This window comes from Salvia miltiorrhiza, chromosome 2 (assembly GCF_028751815.1).
Source record: "Salvia miltiorrhiza cultivar Shanhuang (shh) chromosome 2, IMPLAD_Smil_shh, whole genome shotgun sequence".
Lineage (NCBI taxonomy): Eukaryota > Viridiplantae > Streptophyta > Magnoliopsida > Lamiales > Lamiaceae > Salvia > Salvia miltiorrhiza.
Genome location: NC_080388.1, coordinates 8,429,655 through 8,456,004, shown reverse-complemented (window position 1 = coordinate 8,456,004; position 26,350 = coordinate 8,429,655). Strand labels below are relative to the sequence as shown.

The 26,350-nt window shown below is 34.2% G+C and overlaps 2 protein-coding genes and 2 long non-coding RNA genes across 4 annotated transcripts; all 4 read right to left on the bottom strand.

Moving 5' to 3' along the window:
- Positions 1-8,715: 8,715 nt before the first annotated feature.
- On the bottom strand, positions 8,716-9,393 carry LOC131007950 (uncharacterized). Its single transcript, XM_057934860.1, has 3 exons — positions 9,210-9,393; positions 8,994-9,118; positions 8,716-8,778 (listed from the first exon to the last, which is right to left on the bottom strand). The coding sequence occupies exons 1-3, from the start codon at positions 9,391-9,393 to the stop codon at positions 8,716-8,718; spliced, it is 372 nt and encodes a 123-aa protein (XP_057790843.1).
- A 107-nt stretch (positions 9,394-9,500) lies between these two features.
- LOC131007949 (uncharacterized) lies at positions 9,501-10,677 on the bottom strand. The gene is made up of 3 exons (XM_057934858.1): positions 10,560-10,677; positions 10,122-10,466; positions 9,501-9,853 (listed from the first exon to the last, which is right to left on the bottom strand). The coding sequence occupies exons 1-3, from the start codon at positions 10,675-10,677 to the stop codon at positions 9,501-9,503; spliced, it is 816 nt and encodes a 271-aa protein (XP_057790841.1).
- Positions 10,678-10,719: 42 nt separating this feature from the next.
- Positions 10,720-11,874, bottom strand: LOC131012927 (uncharacterized). The gene is made up of 2 exons (XR_009097527.1): positions 11,684-11,874; positions 10,720-11,221 (listed from the first exon to the last, which is right to left on the bottom strand). It is a non-coding gene; the product is annotated as an uncharacterized LOC131012927 (long non-coding RNA).
- Positions 11,875-21,167: 9,293 nt separating this feature from the next.
- On the bottom strand, positions 21,168-24,755 carry LOC131012926 (uncharacterized). The gene is made up of 3 exons (XR_009097526.1): positions 23,965-24,755; positions 22,045-22,111; positions 21,168-21,441 (listed from the first exon to the last, which is right to left on the bottom strand). It is a non-coding gene; the product is annotated as an uncharacterized LOC131012926 (long non-coding RNA).
- Positions 24,756-26,350: the final 1,595 nt, after the last annotated feature.

Below are 26,350 nucleotides of genomic sequence, written 5' to 3'. Positions count from 1 at the left end.
TAACTCGAGTACTCTGTATCTTGGGTGATAGCGGTTAATATATGATATTTGATTATCTGTATTAGTACCCGTATCCGGTATAGGATAATGACATCCCCTTAAGGAGCTCAATAAGGTTTATTACGCTAAACCCTGCAGGTTGATTAAGTTCAGGCGTAATAATAAAGTTTGAGTGGTACTGCTTAAGGAATTATTAAGAGATTAATTAATTTAAGCTGTCAGAGCTCTAATTAATTAATGGATGTCGGATATTTTAAATACGGAGATTTAATAAGTCTAAATACAAGCCCCGACTCATCACCGGCAATAAAGGGGTAAGTCAGTATCGGTTCTCTAGTGGAATGAACTGATATTTATAAATTAATTATGGTCTGGGCTGACCATAGATAAATTAATTTATTTGAGGCCCATCTTTATTCCTTGTATATGGTCCCTGGGCTGGCCCAATGTCTCCTAGCCCAAGTAGGGCAGATTTTCGGCCCTCACACTAAAACTGGCGCCCCCTCTCAGTTTCTGTATTATTAAATACAGCTGTCAGCTCTCAGGAAAACATATTGATAAAATTAGGGTTTTTGAGAGCAGAGAGAGGCGCAGGAAAAACGTGAGGTGATTTCTGTCTTGGGAATTTCCATAGCTCGTTGTCCATCCAACGTTGGGAATTGAGCGGGATACAGTCGAGAATATCAGAGCTGGAGTCAGATTTTCGCAGGAAACCAAGTTCTGGCAGTCTCCGTAAAACGGCCATAACTTCCTCCACAGAACTCCGATTTAGACGAATCAGGCGGGCACGGAAAGCTCTCTCGAAGACGAAGAAGTCGTATTTCTGCACAAAATACGATTGGAGGTCGTTTGAGGGGTCAAACGGAGCGTTGAAGTTGGCTGACCTGTTCAGCGACAGATTGACGAATTCTTAGGAATTCTTCAGGTATTTCTGAACTCCAACGTGCAGCTGTTAAATTCATAGGAGCATGTTAGGATTAATCGTTGTATGATAAATTAATAATAATCCAAGAAACGATCATCGGGCGAAGCAGAACGTTAATTCAGTTTAATATTCCTTCAATTGGTATCAGAGCCCAGGATTAATTTCTTGGCTCTATTATTAATTTATGTACGATTAATAATGTGCGTTGTTTTTACTGCTGTTGTTCTTCGTGGTTCGTTGATTCGTGGAATACGTCGTTTGACGTTGTAATCGTTTTTCACCACGAGAAAATCCGTGGTTAGATTAGGATTTCAATTGTATTTGTTTTTCCGTTGTATATCTGTAAAATCGAGGAACGAAACGAGGATGACGACGAATCAACGACGAGGAAGGTGTAAGGAGGTTGCCACGGACACGGTGTGGCACGGGCAGCCGCGGCGCCGAGGGCCGCGCGCGCACGGGCGCTTCGGCACCGTGCGCTGCGCGCGCCTGGTCAGGCGGCCGCGCTGCTGCGTGCTGCAGTCACCGAGGGCTGCTGGCGAGGCGTGGCGAGGCTGGGCGAGGGCTGGAAGCAGCGGGCAGGGGCGGTGCGCGCCCGGGGCTGCGCCTGCGCGCTCTGCGCGCTGCGCGCCCGGCGGGCGGCACGCTGCCGCTGCTGTTGCCGCACGCTGGAGCCGCTGCTGTCGCCGTTCGTTGCTGCTGCCGGGGACGCCAAGGCCGAGTCAGGCGAGAGCTGCTGCCGACCGTTGCCGCTGCTGGAGATGTCGGACCGTGCTGATGCAGCGCCGGGCTGCTGCCAGCGCCGGGACGCTGCGCGCGCCTTGGCTGCTGCAGCACCGGCGTGCTGCTGTGCGGCGCCGAGGGTTGCTGTGCGGCGGCTGTGTTGGAAGGTGGCGGCGCCGCGCTAAGCGGCGAAACCCTAGGCGGCGCCTGTTTCTCGCAAGCCCTAGCAGTTCGCGGGTCAGAGGGGTGAAGACCCGGATCCGAGGCGCGGATTCGGGTACAGTTCGCGGGTAGGGTCTGTTGACTCCGGGTTCTGGGCCTTTGACCGCGAGTTTGGGCCGTTTACCTGGGCTGGGCCTGGGTGCTGGGTGTTTTTTGGCCCAATCTCGTTTTTTGGCAGCTGCTGGACGGGCCTGGGCGGCTGGGCCACACGTTTTGGGCCCAAACAAGGGCTGGATCAGTTTTTCAGCCTGTTTAGGCGGTTTTGGGCATTTTATTGTCCATTTTTATTTATTTTCACGAAGAATTTTAATTCTTTAATTACTGTTCTTTGCATGTCGTGGTTGTTAATCCCTTATGCTCTTTACCTGCTTTTGCACGTCTTTGCTTGTTAATATTTGTTTATTAATTGCGCTTAGACGAGCATGATAGTAGGTTTATCGTTTTCTTAAGCATGTTTTAGAATTCTGCAAGCATGTTTTACATGTTGCGTTCTAGATGAGCATGTTTAGGATTATGTGTTGAGCATGAACAAACCTTTTGAAAGAAAAAGACTAAGCTGTATTAATAATTTTATAGATGATTAAAAATTATTTGGATTTCCACAAACGGTCTCAAGACAAAGTGATTGAGAATATAAGTAAACGTCCACACAGCGTGGCTTACTTCATATTTGATTTCACAAGTTTGTTAAGTTGAGACTTCTATTAAAAATATTTAAATCCATTTAAGTAGTGGAAGTTATGCGGTAAACGTCCACACAGCGTGGCTTACTGGTATGATTTTCATAAGTACTTTAGATGATGGATTTTAAATAAGATAACTAAGAAATTAAATTGAATGCGGCATGGTCCTAGTGAGTATGTCAAGATTCGAGAATTTAATTTCAAAGTTAGATTGTGGTTATTACTTAATAATTTTTATTCTTAAAATTATGTAGACCTCCACATGCGGTCTCTAGACAAAATGATTGGCGATGTGAGTAAACGTCCACACAGCGTGGCTTACTTCATATTTGTTCTTTCATAAGTTTGTCAGATGAGATTTCTAATAAAAATATTTAAATCCATTGAAGTAGTGAGAGTTATGCAGTAAACGTCCACACAGCGTGGCTTACTTGTGTAATTTTTCACAAGTACTTTGGAGAATGGAATTAAATAAGATAACCAAGAAAATTAAATTGAAAGCGGTATGGTCCTCGTGAGTATGCTAATTTCGAGAATTTAATTTTCAAGGTTAAATTGTGGTCATTGCTTAGATATCATATCAAGTACAATGTACAACTCCCCGAGGAGTCCCTTCTTGATGATGATATGGTCTAGTTAAGGTGCCAACTATTAATTTCCTTTGTCAAAAGGTTAAGTTGACATGGATGGAAATTAAATGACTAGGTGAATAGTCTGGTTGAGGAGTTCGTGTGTAAACGTCCACACAGCGTGGCTTGCACATGGGATTCCTTGAGCGGTTGGAGGTTTCATTAATATTGTTTTATCAAGAGGTTACAATATTATTGTTACGAATTATGTGCTTTATGTTCGTTACTTTCAGATATGTCTATGTCTCCTGTTTTCTTTATTCTTGCACAATGTCTTTTAACCGGTCCACATATATAAAATGGAAACGCAGTTTTGGATTTTTATCTTTATCACAAACTAACACAATTTTTTGTGTTGCTTACTACTCCACGTTCTTATGGTCCGAACAATGAGACAACTGATGGGAAAGAGGAACTGCATAAAAGGTGGCATGTGACGAATAATGTGGCTATATGCTATATTATGAGTATAATGTCACAAACTTTGTAGCTCCAACATCAGGGCATGGAAGATGCTATTAGCATCATGCTGAATCTTAAGAAAGTGTTCGGAGAGTCGGACTGAGCTGCTCATTTAAATTTAATGAGAGTAATCTTGTTATTTTTATGAGTAAGTACAGCTCAGTGCACGAGCATGTCATGCAATTTTTGACGTACTTGACTTGCTCAGTGGGAGTATCGACGGTGAGGCAAAAGTCGATATTATCCTGAACTCTCTTCCCAAGTCTTTTAATTAAGAACTTCCGCCTCAATGCTGTTATGAGCAAGAAAGATACTTCTTTTGAGTTACTCTAGTTACGGCTAAGGAAGTTGTGGGAAAGAGATGTGCAAGCACTTGTTATTGCCAAAGGAGAGCCATCTTCTTCGTCGAATGACGGGAAGAAGAAGGGTCCAAGAGGCAAGAAAGACAAGGGAAATAGTGGGAGTAGTGGTGTGATAAGATTGAGTATTGAAGATTTTTTCTTTCAATACTCAAGGCAAAGGGTTAAGGTACTTCACTTGCTATAGTAACTGAGACATATCAGCTCATTTTCTACTCAGTTGTGAGTAGTGGATAACGAGAGAAACTGATAATGATTGTTACACCTTGCATGGCTTTTTTAAGCTGACAAGGAAGCTGAGAAGTGATGAGATGATTGTCTTCATAGGCAACGTGACTAGAGTCGCAGTTGTTGCAATTGAAGCCTTGTCTTTAAGTTCTAACGACATAGTTTAGTTTTTGAGAGTTCCTTATCATGTTCCAAAATTTTGAATAGATGGATCTTATGTCATTTTTGATAGTGGTGTTTCTATCATAAGAAATGACAAAGTTGTCTATTCTGGTATTTTGAACATCTCTCTTCATACTATAACTTGTCTACAAAATACCTTTATATTGCATTTACATCATCGAACAAAAGAAAGAGAAAAGTTAAGGCTAATCTCTCATGAGGATCTTACACATATATTGATACCCTAGAAATAGGTCACATCTATCTTAACAGGATCCAAAGGCTCGTGTCTGAATAAGTACATTGGATTCAATCCAGGTTGTACTATTTCGAACCTACGAATCCTGTATAGAGGAAAAGATGGAGACCAGGTCATTCATGGCGAAGGGGATAAAGGGCCAATAATGTGTTAGGAATGATCTCTTCTGATTCATTGTCAGTGTTTGGGATTCCAACCCAGTTTACTACACCATGTAATCCCTATATAAGATGGTGTGGTGGAGAGAAGAAATAGGTCACTCTTAAAAAAAAAAAAAAGTATGTCCGATGATGAATCATGCATCTTTGCAATTAGTCCTAAAGAATCAGAATGTGGTTATTAGCAATGACACACGATTCTTAGAAGTGGACTATGGGAATAATTACTAATCCAAGTCAGGTAGTGTGCTTCAAGAAAATGAAGACATTAGACAGGCGATTTCATCACCCAAGCCAAGTGTGCAAGAGTTTTTGTACCACAAGACACTGCACGCACTGTTGACACACATGTGCCACCACAGATCCATTGTAGTGGGAGGGTTGGGGACAACCCAATTGATTTATGTTCTTGGGAGAATCTTTGGATTCAGTCCCTGGTGGTGAATATAAGAGAATCGACCCAGATATCTACTTGGAATTAGTGGAAGACGAGAATGTAGATTCTTGGCACACCTCAATGGAGCAATCCATTAATAATATGGGTGTATACTAGAAAATCTTGCTACCAGGAGGCAGTCATGCCTTAGGTTGTAAGTGAGTATACAAGATAATGACAGGCCCGAATGAGCAAGGTCGTAGCTTCCGAAGCTAGACTGGTGGCGAAAGGTTATGCCCAGTGTAAGGGTATAGGTTATGATGATATTTTCGCCAGTGCCATGCTCAGAACATTCGGATCATTTTACCCATAGCAGCTCACTTAAACCATCGAGGTTACGTGAGGAAGGGAGAGAAGCATCTCGTGTCAATCGCTCTCGTGTCATCGGTGATGTGGTTTATCTTGCATTTTATGTAGATAATATCCTCCTAATTGGCGACAATATGGAGCTATTGTCAAGACATAAAGTAATGGTTATCCGAACAGTCTCAGATGAAAGACTAAGGAGATACGGTATACATCTTTGTGATCAAGGTTATAAGGGATCACTAGAAAAGGATGTTGGGCTTATCTCGAGTGTCTTACATTGATACTATGAATGCTCGTTTTAGTATAAATACCGCCAAGAAAGGATTGCTACCTTTTAGATATGGCGTTCCTTTATCTAAAGACTATGTCTTAAGATGCCTATTAAGGTTGAGGAAATGAAGGCCGTATTCTACGTTTCCGCAGTAGATAGCTTCATGTATGGATTACTATGTACGAGATCTTATATTTGCTATGCAGTTAGCATGGTTGTAAGATATATGTATAGTCCTAGTTAAGGATACTGAACTGTGGTAAATTATATTTTCAAGTCCCTGACTAGAGAATAAGGATAGTTTACCAGTTAGACAGTTTAGTTCCTTTTTGGATTATACGATTTCGGATTTCCAGGCTGACCGGAACAAAGAATTATTACCTCGAGCTATGTGTTTTCCTTGGGAGGTATAACCTTTTGGTTTGACCACTACCTCCAGGATCTAAGGGTGATTCCTAGTTTGCGTGAGAGCATCACCTTCGTGATACCTCAAGTGCAGTTGCAAACTCTAAGGAATCCTAGAACCACAAGGGGTCAAACACATGGAGAGTAAGTACCAAGTTATACGATTATTCGTAAATCGAGGTTTTTGTGCTCAAAGAATAAATTCTCACATATTGGAGAAACCTACTGATCTTTCACAAAAGGCTTATCGCAAATGGTCATTGAAAGATGGGAATGCGATTGATGTCAGATTGATGCCACCCACTTAGGAAACTTTAAGTATAAGTGGGAGAAGTGTTAGGTGATTGGTAAATAGACGCATTGTATACTAAAAGTTTGCTTTAGTATAAGTGGGAGATTGTTGGATTTGTATACTGAAAGCAAGAACGTTTTATGCTTGTATACAATGTTTCCTAAGTTCACTATCTAATCTCCTATCTGATTGTGTTCATGATTGCATATGTATGTTCTTTATCTCTATATAAGTAGATTATATGGTGTGTTGTAGATCACAGAAGACCATATAATTGGAATAACCTTAAGAGATATAATATGATCACAGCCGAAATAACTCTAGGACAAGTTATTGGTTTAGGCTGCAGTATAGATGGAAGTAGTTTGTCTTGGCTACTTATCTATACTGGTACGTCATTACGTATTGATAGGACCACAGTTTGAGATGTATTCTTCTATCTGACTTAAGTGAAGAATCAAGATCTCGGTGACTTATAAATCTTAATACTAATAAGTATTCAGATATATATATTAATTCGTATATCACTTTGACTTACTATGGGTGAAAGTTATATACTAACTCGAGTACTCTGTATCTTGGGTGATAGCAGTTAATATATGATATTTGATTATCTGTATTAGTACCCGTATCCGGTATAGGATAATGACATCCCCTTAAGGAGCTCAATAAGGTTTATTACGCTAAACCCTGCAGGTTGATTAAGTTCAGGCGTAATAATAAAGTTTGAGTGGTACTGCTTAAGGAATTATTAAGAGATTAATTAATTTAAGCTGTCAGAGCTCTAATTAATTAATGGATGTCGGATATTTTAAATACGGAGATTTAATAAGTCTAAATACAAGCCCCGACTCATCACCGGCAATAAAGGGGTAAGTCAGTATCGGTTCTCTAGTGGAATGAACTGATATTTATAAATTAATTATGGTCTGGGCTGACCATAGATAAATTAATTTATTTGAGGCCCATCTTTATTCCTTGTATCTGGTCCTTGGGCTGGCCCAATGTCTCCTAGCCCAAGTAGGGCAGATTTTCGGCCCTCACACTAAAACTGGCGCCCCCTCTCAGTTTCTGTATTATTAAATACAGCTGTCAGCTCTCAGGAAAACATACTGATAAAATTAGGGTTTTTGAGAGCAGAGAGAGGCGCAGGAAAAACGTGAGGTGATTTCTGTCTTGGGAATTTCCATAGCTCGTTGTCCATCCAACGTTGGGAATTGAGCGGGATACAGTCGAGAAGATCAGAGCTGGAGTCAGATTTTCGCAGGAAACCAAGTTCTGGCAGTCTCCGTAAAACGGCCATAACGTCCTCCACAGAACTCCGATTTAGACGAATCAGGTGGACACGGAAAGCTCTCTCGAAGACGAAGAAGTCGTATTTCTACACAAAATACGATTGGAGCTCGTTTGAGGGGTCAAACGGAGCGTTGAAGTTGGCTGACCTGTTCAGCGACAGATTGACGAATTCTTAGGAATTCTTCAGGTATTTCTGAACTCCAACGTGCAGCTGTTAAATTCATAGGAGCATGTTAGGATTAATCGTTGTATGATAAATTAATAATAATCCAAGAAACGATCATCGGGCGAAGCGGAACGTTAATTCAGTTTAATATTCCTTCAAGCAGTACATTGATACCATTGTTATGGACTGTGACTCTTTTGAGCAAGCTTTTGTCAAAATTATTGATGGTCCGGTGAATGAGCTCAAAGTTCGTGTCTGCATGCAGTTGTGACAAATTTGGAGGGACCAAAACTCGATTGTCTGGAAGAATGCTTCCCCTGCTCCGGCTAATTCTACTGTCCAGGCAGCGAACGCTCGGTCCGAGTGGCTGTTGGCATGGTCCAAACGTGGTTGTCGGAGTTCTCCTACGGAGGTTGCTGTGGTTTGCAAAGGCTGGCATGCTTTACCTGTGGGGGCTGTTAAATGTGACGTTGACACCGCCTTTTTCAAGGAGGATCACTCTATGGGCATTGGGCTTGTTATACGTAATCATGAGGGAGGATTTATGCTCGGTAAAAGCATGAAGATGCCTGGTGCCCGCAGCGTGGAAGAATGAGAACTCATCAGCATCAAGGGGGTGCTCTCTTGGCTCAAAGCGCTGGGATTTACACGTGGTTTCGTGGAGTCGGATAGCAAGCGAGCATGTGATGCTGTTAGTTTAGGCAAGAGAAATATTTTGGAGTTGGGTGTCTTAGCTTCTCATTGCCGGGATAATCTCATGCTTCTTCCCAGTGACGTAGCCAGACTTTATAGTCTGGGAGGGCCAAATAATAATCATAATATAATAAGATCATAAAAATAATATAGAAGACTCCGAACAAATAACAAAATTTCAATAAAATCACAATCGTGCTTTAGTTGCACCATAATATTACAAAAGTAAAAATAAATTTCCTACCATTATAGCATTTCCCTTCTATTTTTCATGTTTTGAAACCGCTGCATAATCGCTTCATTGGTAACATTTACAAATACATCCTTTTCGATGTAAGATATCAGACAATCATTCAACAACTTATCTCCCATACGATTGCGTAGAGCACTCTTTATGAACTTCATAGCTGAAAAAGCTCTTTCTACTGTAGCAGTAGCAGCTGGTAGAACCAATGACAACTTGATTAACAGATAAACTAACGGAAAAACTTCATACATGCTTTCTTGTAGAAACTATCTTTTGAGCCAGACCTCCAATCCCTGATAATTCTGAGAACTTTTCATCTAAGCGCACATCAAAAATAAAGTTATCTAGCTGACTTTCAAGTTCATGCAAAGTTACTTCAGAAAATTCAGATGGGTAAAGCTTTGCAAGGCGAACCAGCTTCTTGACATCAAATGCAGAAAATGAATCTCTAGAATCCAAGCATGCCATGCATAAAAGTAACTCTGTGTTGACTTCATCAAAATGTTGATTTAACTCTAGAACTTGCATGTCGATCACAGAATAAAATAACTCAACTCGATAATGATGGAGATTGGTCATTTTTTCAACAAAATCTCCCAACCATCATCTCTCATTGCTTGCAAACATGTTTTTTCCACCTTAACAAGATTCATAGCATTAACAATATCTTGATCCTTTCTTTGTAGCACTTGAGATAGTTCATGTGTGATTCCCAAGATTTGCCTCATAATATGTAACACAAAGACAAACTCAAAGTGATTCATAACTTCTAACAAATCAATGGCTTCAGCCCTCTGTGCATCATCATTTCCATTATTCCCAACATACTCAAGAACATCAATAATAGAAGAAAACAAATGCATTAGGTTGATAAGAGTACCATAATGAGAACTCCAACGAGTATCCCCGGGCCGCTTCAATTCCATCTCTTGATTTAATCATCTTTTTCTTAATTTCACCATTTGCAATACCTTCAATGATTTTTTCTCTTTGATTCTCGCAAAGCATATCTCTGCGCTTACAAGAACCACCAACAACATTGCATAATCGTGTGACAGTATTAAAAAATGACCCAATACTTGTATGTTTTTTAGCAACAACAACAATTGTGAGTTGAAGTTGATGAGCAAAACAATGAACATAATAATCACTAGGACTCCTCTTAAGTATCAAACTTTTCAACCCATTGAACTCACCTCTCATGTTACTTGCACCATCATATCCCTGACCTCTCAAACTGGAAACACTTAAGCCATGAGTAGAGAATAAAGAATCAATACCCATCTCAAGTGAGGTTGCAGCTGTGTCACTAACATGCACAAGACCAAGAAAACGTTCAATAGCACATCCATTCTTATCCACATAGCGTATGACAACACCCATTTGCTCCTTCACAGATACATCCCGACACTCATCAACTAAAATAGAGAAAAAGTCATTTTCAATATCCATAATGATAGCTTTTGTTGTCTCAACTGCAACTGCATTTATGATATCACTTTGGATGTCAGGAGCATTTTTCAATACAACATTAGATATATCTTCATTGCAAGAAGCAACAACTTTCAAAAGCTAAATAAAATTTCCTTGATTTAAGGATCTTTCCGACTCATCATTTCCTCGAAAAGCTAAACCTTGCCTAATAAGATAGCGAAGACAAACAATCGAAGCATTCAATCTACAACGATAATCAATCTTCGATTGTTTTGATACTCTAGAAAGAGTCACTTCAATGTGTTGGGCTTGATTCATCAAATCTTCGCATGCCAATCTACATCTATTATGCTCACTAGTATGGTCTTCAACATGATATCTCAATCTTTCTGTTTTGCGCCAACAATTAAATCCTCCTGATACAAAAGCATCATGTCCCCTTTCACTACGCCCCGATGAAAAGAGATAACAATTTAAACAAAAAACTGCATTTTTTACAATGTTATATTCTAGCCAAGTCTTGAATTCATCAAACCAAAATGGAACAAATTTGCGTTTTCGATTTGCTTCCATTTTTTGAGAAAAGTCATGATTCCGTGGCTGACATGGACCTTTCAATAAATAGGCTCCACGAACCTGCTCAATTAAATTTGGTGGATAACTCATTATATCAGGTCGTAGTCCTGGACCACTTGGAAGATTTTCTAAATCGATTTCAATATCCATTCCCTTTGTTGATGCTTGAGGTGGGGAATCAACTCCAATGTTCACTTCATTCGGTAATATTTGAGGATGTTCATTCACTGATGAAGAAGGAACATCTACCGTGGGGGATGCTTTTGAATAATAGCGCTTCATTTATCTAAAATATAATAAACAAAATTAAACAATGAATAAATAATAAATGAACAAATAAATAAAGATGAAACAAATGAATAAACAATTAACTCATTTTTTGGCTTTACACATTTCAAAGGAAATGAAACTAGGGAACACCATTCTGAATAAACAAATAAGGAAATTTCAATGGCTTTAAGATTGTTGTTTTTTGCTTTACACGTGTTCAAACTTCAAAGCCAAATCCTAAATGTGGAGTATTTGTATTTCTTTTGCTTTTTTCCCATTAGTCTTCGCTCTCCAGTTCAAATTGCAACGGCGCAGCGGAATGTATGTAATCATTTTATGCTATTCATGATTCTTATTTTTGTGATAATTTTCGTTGATAATTGATTAGATTATTCATACGCAATTTGTATACCCTGCTTTCTAAAGGGAAAAAAATCAATAAATAGAATTAGGGCTTCTAATTTGGGGATGTTCTTACTCTGAATTAGTATTATGTAAAATCTGTAGTGTTGATGGAGCAGCGGTGGTGCCGAGGTGGTGAGGATCGTCGCCGCGTCGCCGGTCGTCGTTGGAGTTGAGCCAGCAAGAGACGGCGTTGGTGTTGCTAATTGCGAAGAGAGAGAGAGAGAGAGCAAAATTTCAGTGAACCGACTCAATGAAAGGGAATCTAGGATTGCAACTAAAATAATACTCCCTCCGTCCACAAAAGAACTTCCTATCTTTCCTTTTTGGGACGTCCACAAAAGAACTTCCTACCTATTTTTGGACTATACCCCACCACTTATAATCCTCTTACTTTTCACTTTTCACAACTCCCAATATTAATTATAACACTTTTTCACTACTCCCAATACACTCAACTACCTTTTATCCACTCTCAATACACTCAACAATATTTTTTCTTAAAACCCGTGTCACTCCCTTTTAGGAAGTTCTTTCATGGACGGAGGTAGTATTATTTATTTATTTAATTAATATTAAATGTGAAATTACCAAAATACCCCTAGTTTTTTTTTAAATTTCCAGTGGGGCCCAGTGCCCCCACTGCCCCCCCCCCCTCTACCTCCATCATTGCTTCTTCCGGATGTCCGTCTTCGCCATATTAGAAGAGAACAAAATGCCATCGCCCACTGTTTAGCGAAGGCCGCGAGGGATATTTCGTCGCATCATGTTTGGAATGAACCCCCTGTGTGTGTGGTGGATCATCTCCATGTACCATGTTCTTGTGCTTAATAAAATATCCCCTTTTTCCTAAAAAAAAAAAAAGTATTGTTTGTAATGTACTGTCATTTATTTTTATACTCCCTCCGTCCACGATAAGTATGGTGTGGATGGAATGGCATAAGTTTTAAGAAAATATTAGGAGATGTATATAAAGTGGAGAAATGGTTCCATCAAAGTTGATTTGTTAGGTAACTAATACTCCTTATGTCCCTCATAAATATGCATAGTTGACCACGACACGAGTTTTAATGGAGAAAGTGTCCCACATTGACTACTGTAATTAATACTCCCTTCGCTCCTCATTAAAAGTTGTTTTGAGTATCGATAGTGGAGAAAGCATTCCACGCGTTGAAGATATTATTAAGTAGATTGTCGGTAATTACTAATTAGTGTAAGTTATTAATTATAAGGGTAAAATTATGAAAATTAAGGGGGGGGAGGGGGGGTAATGTCCAAAAATAGAGTATGCATAAATTTTCGGGACATACCAAAAAGAAAAGGTATGCATAAATATGATGGATAGAGAGAGTAATGGTTTGTAAGATGAGTATTTTGTAAATATTGTGTATGAATGTGGTAAAAATATAAATGTATATGACCTAAAATAGAGAGACCGCACTTATTGTACACGAACGAAAATGGCAAAAAGATCATGGACAGAGGGAGTACAATATATATGAAACACTTTCTAATTAATAATAGTAAATTTTAAATTTAATATTTATATATAGATTTCAAATAGTAACAAACAACAAAATACAAACATATATAGATTCAAAAAAATTTATGAGATAAATCTAATTAGTTTTGAAATATCAATAATCACAATATATATGCGTTACTTTTTTTGTTTTATTGTGTATATAATATGAAGAAAAGCGTAAAAAAGAAAAAAGAAAATAAAGGAAACAAATAGGAAAGGAAAAAGAAAATGAAAAAAGAAAAAGGAAACGGACAAAACAAAAAAGTGGGGGAGGAAAGAGGTGGGGTTACGCGGAGAATTCAATCCCAGGCGCACAGCGGGCGCGTGCATTGCACGCGCTACAGCTGTACGCGTTGGGGACGATTTCCAACCACTCGGTCATCCACTACAAGAAAGACGACCTTTTGCGACATGTAAAATGTGTCGTAAACTTTAGTTTTTATGTCGCAAAAGCTAATTTGCGACATTGTCTGCGTCACGTAAGATTGTGTCGCAAAAAGTGATGTGGTTAATTTATGACATTCTTTTTCAATAATGACGCAACATATACGACACATTGTGCTTCAATTAAATAATTGTTATATAAAATTTGCGACATACTATGTGTCACTAGTCATAATGACGTATGTTAGTTTGCGTCACATTACACGACATTGATTGAAATGACGCATCTTAATTTGCGACACTAGTTTGTGACACTAAATAAATGTGACGTAGCATTCATACGACATTTTGTGCATCACTAATTGAAACAATGCATCATAATTTGCGACACTAATTTATGACATTACAAGTAGTGTGACTTTGAATTTCACGACGCTTATAGTATCATATTTAAAGTGTCGCATAGTATTACGACGTATAACAATTGTTGCAATTTTTTTTATAAATGTCGTAAAATATACTTTAGTTTTTGCAACACACTTTTACTATGTCATAAATTGGCATCACTTATCCGACATTAATTGAAATGACATGTCCTAATTTACAACACTATTATCAATGTGACGTAATTTTTTGTTACACATGTGACGTCATGCTAAAAATGTCGCCTAATATTGCAACATAAAACACCTATCGCAAAAATTGATTAATGTCATAAATTATAGAACACCATCTGCATTAATTTTCTTATCATTTATGCGATATTTAATTGAGTAATTTTTTGAAACAATAGAATATTTATCACTTGAATGAAAGAAGCATATCAATTATTTAAAATATTGAAATAAATATATATGTAAATGAAAAAAATGTAAAATAATACTATATTGTTAAAAAAAAATCTAACACTAAATATCAAAGTCTAAATTTATCTAGCTATACAAAACTGTGAATCCTATAAGAGATAATGTGACATTCATTTGACTTCCTCTTGCTTTTCCTTGTTGCAATTCTCCTTTGTTCCTATATAAATTCAACAAAAAAGATTATATTACATACATATATTAAGTAAATTAATTAAAAAGTATAATCGATAACTATACATGAAGAAGTGCACCGTGCACTATCTAAACAAATATTGATATTATTCTCATCCGAGTTAATCATCTCTTCTCTCATCTAGTAAATTGGTCACAAATACTACTAATATTATAGAAATGTTAAAATTTAATATACTTTAAAATACTGTTAAAATTTTGACCATTTACCTCAAAATTATCATTTGCTCTTCTAAAACCCCCCTAATTTCATCTTCTGGATTAACTTTGTCAAAAATGTAAAATATAATGTTATAATAGAACAAAATTAAAGGTAGACGAGCATTGTTGCTCTTGTAACACAATAAACAATGTTATGTTTGATTTCTGGCAAACTGTAATAAAAAGGAATTTTCGTAAAATGAATAAACATTCATCAATCATTGCTAATTCAATGATAAATAATCGAAAATGTACTCTAGCTAAATTCCATTGTTAAGAGTGTGCAAACATTGTTAATTAGTTATAAGTTTTTTCTCCTTGGCATCCTTGCTTCTTTAACGACACATTTTTTAAGCAAATCCGAGAGATTCAATAAAAGGGCTTAATTCTTAGTTAACTCATCTATTAAGCATTTTCTCAAACAAGTGGAGGGCACCAACTAAGATTAACATTATTTGATACTCTAGCAATATCATTTTCTTCGATATTTCTAAAAAAATTCACATAACCACAGAGTCCAAGAAATCAATACTCTTATGAAATATCCAGCACCAATAAGTATATTCACATATTAAAAATGACCAAAAATATATTCGAATTCGATATTTAAATATAACAATTTTAAGCAATAATTTAACATCAAATTTCACAGCAAGAAAAAGGCTTATTCTAACCTTAAAGTTGTTCCTGCAGGCTGCAGAGGCTGAAACAGTGTTCAGCGGAGGCGGTAGAGAGAGAGCGGCAGTAGAAAATCGGAATTATCATAAGTGAAAAAATGAGAAGGGTTTTTCCTCTCTTTTTTCTAGTGGTATTATATAAGGAATTAACTACATATTCAGAAATAATTTGTGCATGAGATATCTTCTCCTAAAAAATAGGAAACAAAAATAAAAAATAGGAAACAAAAATATTGAAAATTGGATTGTGCCGCCAATTCTTTTTTACTTTTTCCCTCGGAACGTTTGTGCCGCCGATGATTAAATTTTTACTAGAAAATTAAAACTAATCGATATTTTAAATGAATAAATAAATATAAATATTAAATATAATCAAAGTATAAATAAATACAAAATATGATTTACAAATGAAGTATCTATTATTTAATAAAAAAATTGAATTTAAAAACGTAATTTTCAACTATCTATAAAGTGGAACGATAATTATAATTGTTGAATAATTTAAATTATTGGATAATGAAAATTAACATACACATTATCATTATAAAGTAATCCACATAATAATAAATAAATAAATATTTTCGTACAAAGACATAAATGAAAAAAAGTTGTAAAATTCTAACAAAGAGAAATAAAATAAAAATTTTCAAAATTTTAATAACCTATTTGTTTTAAATTCATTTGATGAGTTTTATACCATATTAAAGTTCTTGTTACGAATTTAAACATAAGATGTGTACTGCATATTTCTTAATAAATCAAATTTGATGATATTCAGAAAAGAACTAAAATTATTAAGAAAAAGTGAGGAAAAAAATAGTGAAAAAATTAATGAGAGAAAAGAGAGAAAAAAAATAGTGAAAAAATTAATGAGACAAGAGAGAGAAAACATGAAGGGAGAAAACTCCACTTTTATATATTATATTTGATTTGATTGTCCGCGTTTATTTCCATTTAGAGGTAAGCAAAGTATTCAAAATTTGATTATTCGATTTGAACCAAATTAAAATATAAAATTTGGTTTAGATTTTTTGGATTTTTTGATCGAACCGATCGTATTGAACCTAAGACCTCTAATTTAGAAGACTGTACCACAAAGCATTTTTTACTATGATTATAGATTTTATTTATAAAATCTTATTTGATTATATAAAAAGTTTTATTTTTCGAATAAAATCTTATTCGTTACGAAACAAATGTCAGATATATTCTTAAGAAATAAAATTATTTAGTCTTAAGAAAAAATTTATTTGATTTTATGAAAAGTTTGATTCACATTTTAATAAAAGTCTCGCTGACGAATAAAAAGTCTTATTCGCTTTTGAGAAAAGTTATTATAAAAAGTCTTATTTGATTTTAAGAAATATATTATTTACATATATGTTTCATTTCCACATAAAGTCTTATTTACTCTTAAAAAAAAATGTCTTATTTACTCTAATGAAAAATCTTATTTCATTTTAAGAAAACTAATATTCAAACCAAAGTTATGTTTACAAATAAAAGTCTTATTTGTTATAAAGAATAGTCTTATGTGATTCTAAAAAAGTCTTATTTAATTTTTTGAAAAATATTATTTACATTCCACCAAAATTCTCATTTACGAATAAAAAGTTTTAAAGTTTTATTTACTATTAAAGAAAAGCCTTACTTGATTTTATAACAAATAATTATTACATTCAAGCAAAGTCTTATTTACTATTAAGAAAAATCTTGTTTTCTCTTAAGAAAAAAAAATCTTATTTGATTTTATGAAAATAACATTTATATTCAAGCAAAAGTCTCATTTACAAATAAAAAGTGCTAATGTCTTATTTGTTATTAAGAAAAATCTTATTTGCTCTTAGGAGATATTTTATTTGTTTATATGACAAATATATTTACATTCAAGCAAAAGTTCTATTAACAAACAAAAAGTCTTAAAATCTTAATTATTTTGATATTAAGAAAGTCTTATGCACTTTTTCTTTTTGAATTTAAAAGTCTAGCTTATGCACTTTCATGAAAAGTCTTATTAATTATTAAGAAAAGTTTTATTTTATTTGATGAAAATTTTTATTTACAGTCAAACAAAACTCACATTCACTAATAAACTAAAAGTCTTAAAGTCTCATTGAAAACTCTTATTTTCTTTCAAAAAAATATTTATTTGATTTTATGAAAAATATTATTTACATTCAAGCAGTCTCATTTACGAATAAAAAGTAAGGTCTTATTTATTTTTAAGAAAAATCTTATTTTCCCTTAAGAAAAGCCTTATATGATTTAAATTTAAAAAAAGTTTCATTTAGTAATAAAAAGTCAAATATCATTTGATTTTATAAAAAATCTTATTTACGTTTAAGCATAGTTTCATTTACAAAAAAAATAACGTAAAGTTTTATTTGCTCCAAATAAATCTTATTTAATTTCATGAATGGTCTTATTTACCTTTGAACGAAGTTTTATTTGTTGTTATGACAAGTACTATTTGATTTTATGAAAAGTATCACAATTTTTTGTTAAAAAATGAAAACACATCAACTAGGAATTGAACCTAATATCTATTGATTTATTAGTCAACACTTTATCAATTAGGTATAAAATGAAAAGATATATTAAAAATATACAAAAAATACAGTAAAAAAGATAACTTGTATTTAAAAATATATGAAAAAGGAATGAAAAAATAATTTTTAATGAAGTAATAGAAAAAGAGACACAAAAAAATAAAAATTGTAAGAGATTATTAAAAAGGCATAAAATATATAAATTATAAGAAAATATAAAAAAGGAAAATTGTAACAAAATATAAACAAGACACTAAAAAATATAAATTAATTAACAAAAATATAAAAAAGAGGCACCAAAAAAGTGCTACTGGAGGCTTTCGAAGCCTAAATCACCAAGTAAAGGTTTCCAAGCTCTAACCAACGCACTACACTTCTTTTTAAACTTTTCTAAAAACATTAATTTTATATGTGTTTTCCACGCGAATAGTCGCACACAAGGATTTATGTTTGTTTTTTTGTTTATTCATTTGAAGTTAAAGAACATTTCATTAAGATTTTGGCTCGTTTAAATTTGGCTATTTTAATTTCTTTAAATCTCTATCTATACTATATTAAAAAGGGAGTTCTCAATTTCAAATTGATTTCAAATCAATTTCAAAATTGAATGGCAAATTTGTGATTATAATAAAATTAAAAGTTTATTTATAAGGTTTATTTAAAAGCTATACATCTTTTTTTTTTCTTTTTCTTTAACTTTTTTATTTTTCTATTTTATTTCTTTTCTAAAATTGTGAAATTCGACTAATATGCATATCTAATTAAAGATCATGAGAAGAGCTTTAATTTGATATATGTTATGTAAATATTAGATTTAAAATATAAAATATTCTATTTATTTAAACATTAAAACTTAAGAAAATTATCTCTTCTCTTTTTTTGAATAAACCTATTTTTTTCATTGATCTTTTAACGTATTTTTTTTTTCACAATATCAATTTTCATTAATGTGAATTATTCTTTATTTTTTTATATTAAACTAAAATATTTATCTTAAATTACAGTATGTTTTAATTATATTTTTAAAAAATTATATAATAATCAAATTAATATAAATTTTATATATGATAAAATATAAAAATATTTTTTCGTGCGTTGCGCGAGTGCAAATACTAGTGATATATAAAAAGAGAGTTTTTTCCTCTACATTTTGCATCTTTTTTCTCTCTCTTCTCCTTTTTAATTTTATTATTATTATTATTATTATTATTATTATTATTATTATTATTATTATTATTATTATTATTATTATTATTATTATTATTATTATTATTATTATTATTATATAATCTAATTAAGTTGATAATATTATGCACTATTTTAAATTAAATACTAATATTGAAATTAATTTAATTTTTTGTTACCAATTAATTTAATTTATAAAAATGACATTATGATATTTTTACATAATTTAAAATTTTAAAAATAAATAAATATTTGGTGGCTTGTGCATCGTATGAGAGGACGTACTAGTTTTGATTAATATTTGGTCTTATTTTGTAATGAAGATTTTGATTCGTTTTCATTTCCTTATGAGGTTTTTTTTAGGTCTATAAAATATTTATTTTCGTGACTTGCGAGTCATGCAAACTTTTATAGAGGAATGTTATGCTACATACCTTATGTGAGCACCACTCACGTTTAGCCCTCGTTAGCATTATCTTTTTTGTTTTAGACATTTATTTTTATTCTAATACTTTATAAATTGTTATTAGGATCATTAATTTTATAAATAACATAAAAATCAAAGTCTAATTTGTTCTTTTTATTAATTATTTGAAGTTAAAGGGAATATGAACAAATCGGACTTTGATTTTCATGTTATTAAAATTAATGATCCTAATAACAATTTATGAAGTATGAGCATAAAAATAAATGTCTAAAACAAAAAAGATAATGCTAACATAAGGTGCTCACCTAAGATATGTAGCATAACATTCCTCAACTTTTATATTACTAAGTTTTAAATAAATTTAATTTTTGTTGAAGAGTCTGTCTTATTGAAAATTAATCTGACAGATTCATGAAATAAATTATAATCTACAGATTATATTCTGATACTTGTGTTTCCTAGCAAACAAAGTTCAAAAGTGTCAAACATTCGGTCATATATATTTATGCATATGTGATTATATTTCAAGTATAGTAACGTAATTCTCGCGATCTACATTCATTGTATATGTAATGTAACTAATATAGACATCTACAATATATCAAAAGATATTTTTTCATTTGAAATCAATTTTAAAATTAATTTCCAATTTTCAAAATAAATATTTTTTTATTTAATTTATTTTCGTGCTGCTAAAACTTAATTAATTTTATTGCATTTATTAAAATTCAACTATGAAGGTTTAAGCATGAAATATAGCTTTATAAATTAATGCAAAATGATGTTGTATAACTTATTTCAGAATGAAATATAGCTTTACAAGTTCAAAATGGTGTTGTTATAACTGATGTCGGAAAGTTTATGCCGTAAATTTATGTCATAAATATAAAATATTGTAAATTATATCATAATTGTACAACACTATTTTAAATGTGCTATATAATTATGATATTTTATTAAAGTGTCGCCAATAAAATGTCGCAATTTTGAGATATTAAAATAAGCGTCACATCAGCGCCATATAATTGTGACATAATACTTACATGACACACAAGTGACACAAATATAAGACATTGAATGCAATACCATTCTAGATATGTGATGTAATTATGACATTTTATTGAGGTGTCGCAAATAAATTGTCTCAATTTTGAGAGTTTGAAATGAATGTCGCATATGTGTCACTAAACTATAACACATTATTTAGATGACGCGCAATTGATGCAAATATACAACATTAAATGCAACATAACTCTTAATATGTGGTATAATTACGATATTTTATTAAAGTGTCGCAAATAAATTGTCGCAATTTTGAGACATTAAAATGAGTGTCGCATATGTGTCACTAAACTATAACACAATATTTAGATGACACGCAATTGATGCAAATATACAACACTAAATGCAACATAACTCTTAATATGTGGTATAATGTCACAGCCCGCCCTAACTAGGGATAGTTAGGCCGAGTGATCCACGACTAGGGATGGGGTTAAAGAAGAAGGGGAAGAAAAGGGGCGTCATTTATAGCCGTAAAACTTACTCATCTTAATAAAACTCGTCATTTTTATTCATTAATACTCAATTGAAAACAGTCTATGAAAGACTGCATAAAAGTTAATTAATATCATTAATCAAGTTATACATCATATGCAACCATTCTCTTAAGACTCAAAGTATGACATAACATACTATAACATCAACAACATCTTGCAGCGGAAAGTAGCTAGACATATGTATGAAGACATATTCTAGACAGGTTAACTATTTATTAACAACCCTGGAGACTCCGCTCATTGCAGCACCATCATCACATCAGCTCAACCTGCACATTTAGAAAACATATGCAGGGCTGAGTACAAAAGCACTCAGTGGGCACGTATGCCTAGGTATAAAAATACATGCTTCAAAACTATAAATTGTCATGCCATCATAATCAGTACAGCAAGGGAGTTTTTCGCTAAAAAGGCCCAAGCTTACTAAGTTCATTTGTGATTCTTAAAGTTCGTCTGATCAGACTAAGTTCTTTTGTAATCTATCATATCTGAAACTGTGTGCCGGAGAGGTGGCCACCTCTCACGGTCACTTGACCGGCCAACCCGCTAGATGACTCACGGTCACTGGTGTACACTAGTCCTGGCAGGATAGCTATCAACTGCTCAGGACCCGAATTCGATTGCATCATTGGCAAAGCCAAAGCAGATAGATATCATACTAAAATTTAAACATTTTATGGCAAGACAATACTTGAAATAACTTTAACTCAAAGATTTTGTCATGAAATAACTTGCTCAAAGGTAGCATTAAACTCGTTTGATAGATATATAAAACTGAAATTAACAGTTAAATCATCTCATGCATTCATTCGTATAAGAGGCCTACGACAAGCAGGGGATCTCTATATACGTATAGTAAAAGTAATGCCCACCTCGTTGTGTCTCTGTATCAATGAGTAACGTCACTCTCTCCCTCAAGTCGTTACTTCCCAAAAGGACCTTCATCGTTATGAAGAATTGGTGAGAAGTTATAAAAGAAACCTCGATTAATAATCTAATCTCTTTTATGAAACATTAGTATCTCTAATGTTCATCTCTCTTGATTGTTAATCAATATAACAATTATTATCTCTCGTCATTACTCATTAATTATAACATCCTTATGTTATAATTAGCAGCGCTTCAATTAAAAGAAATATTTAACACATCGAAAAGTCCACTTTCTTAGCAGATCTATTCGCTCTCATCTCGTCTAATTAACCGATTAGAAAGTTAAACTTTCCATTAGGCATGTATTTGAGTCACGGGTCAACAAGAATTGACTATGCTCAAATTCTAATTTCACTAAAAATTTCGGCATGACCTATTCATATATAATGTCAGCCACGAGATTTCAACGCGTGAATCTCACTACGTGAACTCGTCTCTCGACTCAAAACTTAGCATCTTGACTTCTTTTCAACGCAAACCAAACAATTCAAAATCATCAAAACTCTTTATCAGTAAACTATCATTTATACTCGACACCAATTGTTCGAGTGTCAGATACCAACATTTATGTGCGTTAATCATAACTCTCACAACTCACACCATTTAGTCATATCGTATCATCCATCAAAACAAATATAATCAAGTTGTTTTCTAGAAAGTTTTGCTGTTTTTGTGTCATCTTTAAAAATTCATAACAACCAACTCAATCATCATAAACTCTCATACCAATTGATCTCAAAACTTCATGAAGTGTAGTTCACTCTAAAAATAGTAGTTAACCAAAAAGGTTAAAGGTTTTTGGAGATATTGCTCTTTTAGTGCAGGCTGTCAAAGATTGACAGTTTCTGCCAATTTTGTTTAGGCCATTAGAAACCAAGGCAAACCTTAATAAAATTCCATCAAATTTAATCATCCAAAACTAAAGGTATCCTTGAAGATTTGGTTAAAATTTCACAAGAGAAAACGTTCATATGATCTGCCAAATAAACAATGAAACTCATACACTTTTACTGTTGGACAAATATGACAGCAGAACAGGGCATTTTTGAAATAATAAACTGCTCTGTTTCAGAGGTCATAAAAATCGAAATCTTATGTTTTTAGAAAAGTATTGAAGTCTAGTTTCGTTTAAAAAAAAACGGTGATGCAAAATCCTTCATGGATTAATAGATATAAACGTTTTTGTGAAGTCTACCAATAGTTGACAGATTCTGTCAAGGATTTTTCAAAATATCTTTAAAATAGCAAACATCATCCAAAAGACATGAAATTTTGCAGCAACGAAATACACATATCATAGATAAACATACTAAAATTTCAGAGCCATCAAGCAATGAAAACTCATCGAAACATAAGCTTGAAACTGCTGTAAAATTTTGACAGAATTCCAGTTTTAATTTCGTTCAACAATTATCATCCATAAATTGTAAATCAATTAGCATGCTCATGTGATATCGTAGAACACATATACACAATAATATTCATTATGCAACGTCTCAAACTTCACGAATTTAAATAATCATACTCTAAAAATTTATACAATTTTCGTGCTTGGAAAAATACGAATTTAATATATATCGATTCTAGCATACCCCTAAGCACAAATATCAAGTCAAAACGATCAAACAAAAATCGAAAGACAAGCTAATATGTGAAAAACGGGGCTGCCCTCATGGGTTTCATAGCTACGGTCCGTTCCGTTCTTACTCCCTTCATTAAACATGCTCAACATCTACCCAAGAACAACATACTAAAATTTCACGACGATCCGACGTCGTTTCAAAATAAAGTCGAGAATCGACGTTTTTCGACGTCGACGAAAATCGAAAAGAAAACCATCAAAACGTAGGTAGAGATCTTACCTACTTAGATACGTGATCGGAAAGATGATCGGCGCTCGTCTCGGTGCTCAAATCGGAAGTCAAAAGCTTGAACACCAAAGAAATGGTGTTAACGTGAAGTGTGTGTGTGTTTCTAATGTGTTTTAGTGTGTGTGTTGTGTGTGCAGCGTGAGTTAGGTGAGATAGAGGGATAGTGGGCAGTTGGGGGGGTGGTTAGGGGTAGGGTAGGTTAGATATTTAGGATATTAACCCGTTAGTCGTTAAATATCTCGTTTCGTCTCGTTTTAACGACTAACTACCCATACTCTTCGTTACTCGCCCTCTCAACCTCTACTCACTTTCATTGCACTCGTAATTCTATATAAATATAGAAAACACAAGCTCGTTCTCGAAATTCTGATAAACGAGCTCGGTTCGTTTATCGAGAAAATCTAGTTCACTATTCACTCGTCGTCCAAAAATAAAAACTTTCATTATTGGACTCGTATCGAAAAACTAAGAATATTTCTCGACGACGTGCACGTAAGATTTTGAAAGTCGACAAAAAGACGAAATAGCAGTATTTTACTATTCATCGTCAAAAAGTCAAAATTTTCAAAAACGTCTTAACGGACTCAGATCTCACTTCCGAGTTCACCGTTCTCATTCAAATAATTATCTCGAATTATTCAAATACTCAAACTCAAATACGAATATAAAATCTCACATCATTCTTACATCATCGAAAGAACATCTCAACATCTTAAAAATAATAAGAAAACTTCATATAACTCCTCATCTGTTTACAAAGTAAATCAAACAAGGGATCTAAACCCTAATTACTCAAACTCAAGCAATTAAACACGTCATCAAAAGCACGGGTATTACATACCTTCCCCCTTAAAATAAATTTCGTCCCGAAATTTGTACCTCTTGTAAATGTTTCGGGTACTTCTCTCACATCTTATCCTCAAGCTCTCTTTCCACTTCTTTCTAAGTATCATATCTCCATTGGACCTTATCCAATGCAATCGACTTATTACTCGATAGTCGATTCTTATGATTTAGCATCATCTGAGGTCTCTCTTCATAACTCAAGTCTGGTTCTAAGATCATTTCTTCTTAGTAACCCACATGGTTTGGGTCGAAAATTATATCCTCTCAGTTGTGACACGTGAAACACGTTATGCACATTTCCAAAGCTAGGTGGCAAAGCCAACCTATATGCTATTGGACCTATCTTTTGCAAAATCTCATAAGGACTTATAACTCTGGGTCTAAGCTGTCCTTTAACTCCAAACCTATTCATCCCCTTTGAGGGTGAAACCTTCAAGAAAACTTTGTCTCCTACCTCGAAACTTTGTCTCACATCTTATAGGCAAACTCAATTAGTGGCAATACATTCTCCCGATGTACTCCTCTATCAAGGATAGTAGTTCTTATCATATCTTCTATCGTCTGCTATGCTAAAATTCATCCTTGTACCCAACTCTTTCTGTAACTCATCCAAAAACGTGATGTAAATTTTTTTTTATTGATCTCTTTCTGAGGTGATCTTACATCGGTACTCAAAGCAATCTTATAATCTCACGAACGTACAATTGTGCTAACTTATCTGGTCCATACGCGATTAGGATCAGTATGAAATGTGCAGATTTTGTTAGTCGATCTACAATCACCCAAATTGCTGTATTTCCTATTTGACTTTTCAGTAAAGCTATCACAAATTCCATCGCTATGTGATCTCATTTTCACTCGGGAATCTCCAACAGTTTTAACTTCCCATAGGGTCGTTGGTGTAATGCTTTCACTTGCTGACAAACTAAGCATCGCTCTACAAACGAAGCTATGTCTCGTTTCATTCCGTCCCACAAAAATCTCTTTTTCACAACCTAATAAATCTTTGTGCCTCCTGGGTGGGCGGTGTAAGGCGTATCATGAGTCTCACTCATGATCGTATTCTTAAGTTCATCATCGCGGGGAATGCATATTCTCCCCTCAAATAAGATAGCATTGTCTGATGCTTTTTGGTAACTCTTGAGATCTCCTGCTGTTATCCTTTCTCGTAACTTGTTCATTGTCTCATCTTTCCTTGTGCTTCAATCATCATTTTCCTCAAACTAGGCATCGTCGCAACAATACTCGCTATCGTCCCTGGTGGTTTTATCATTTCTATCCTCATCTTGTCAAAGTCCTTTATAAGCTCATTCTCTCTCGTGAGAAGACATCCTAACTTTGACGAGACCTTCCGGCTCAATGTATCGGCTACTACATTGGCCTTGCCAGGGTGATAATTAATGTTGCAGTCAACATCATTTACTAATTCGAGCCATCTCATTTGCCTCATGTTAATATCCTTCTGCTCGAAAAAGTATTTCAAACTTTTGTGGTTCGTGAAAATCTCACATCTAACTCCGTAGAGATGATG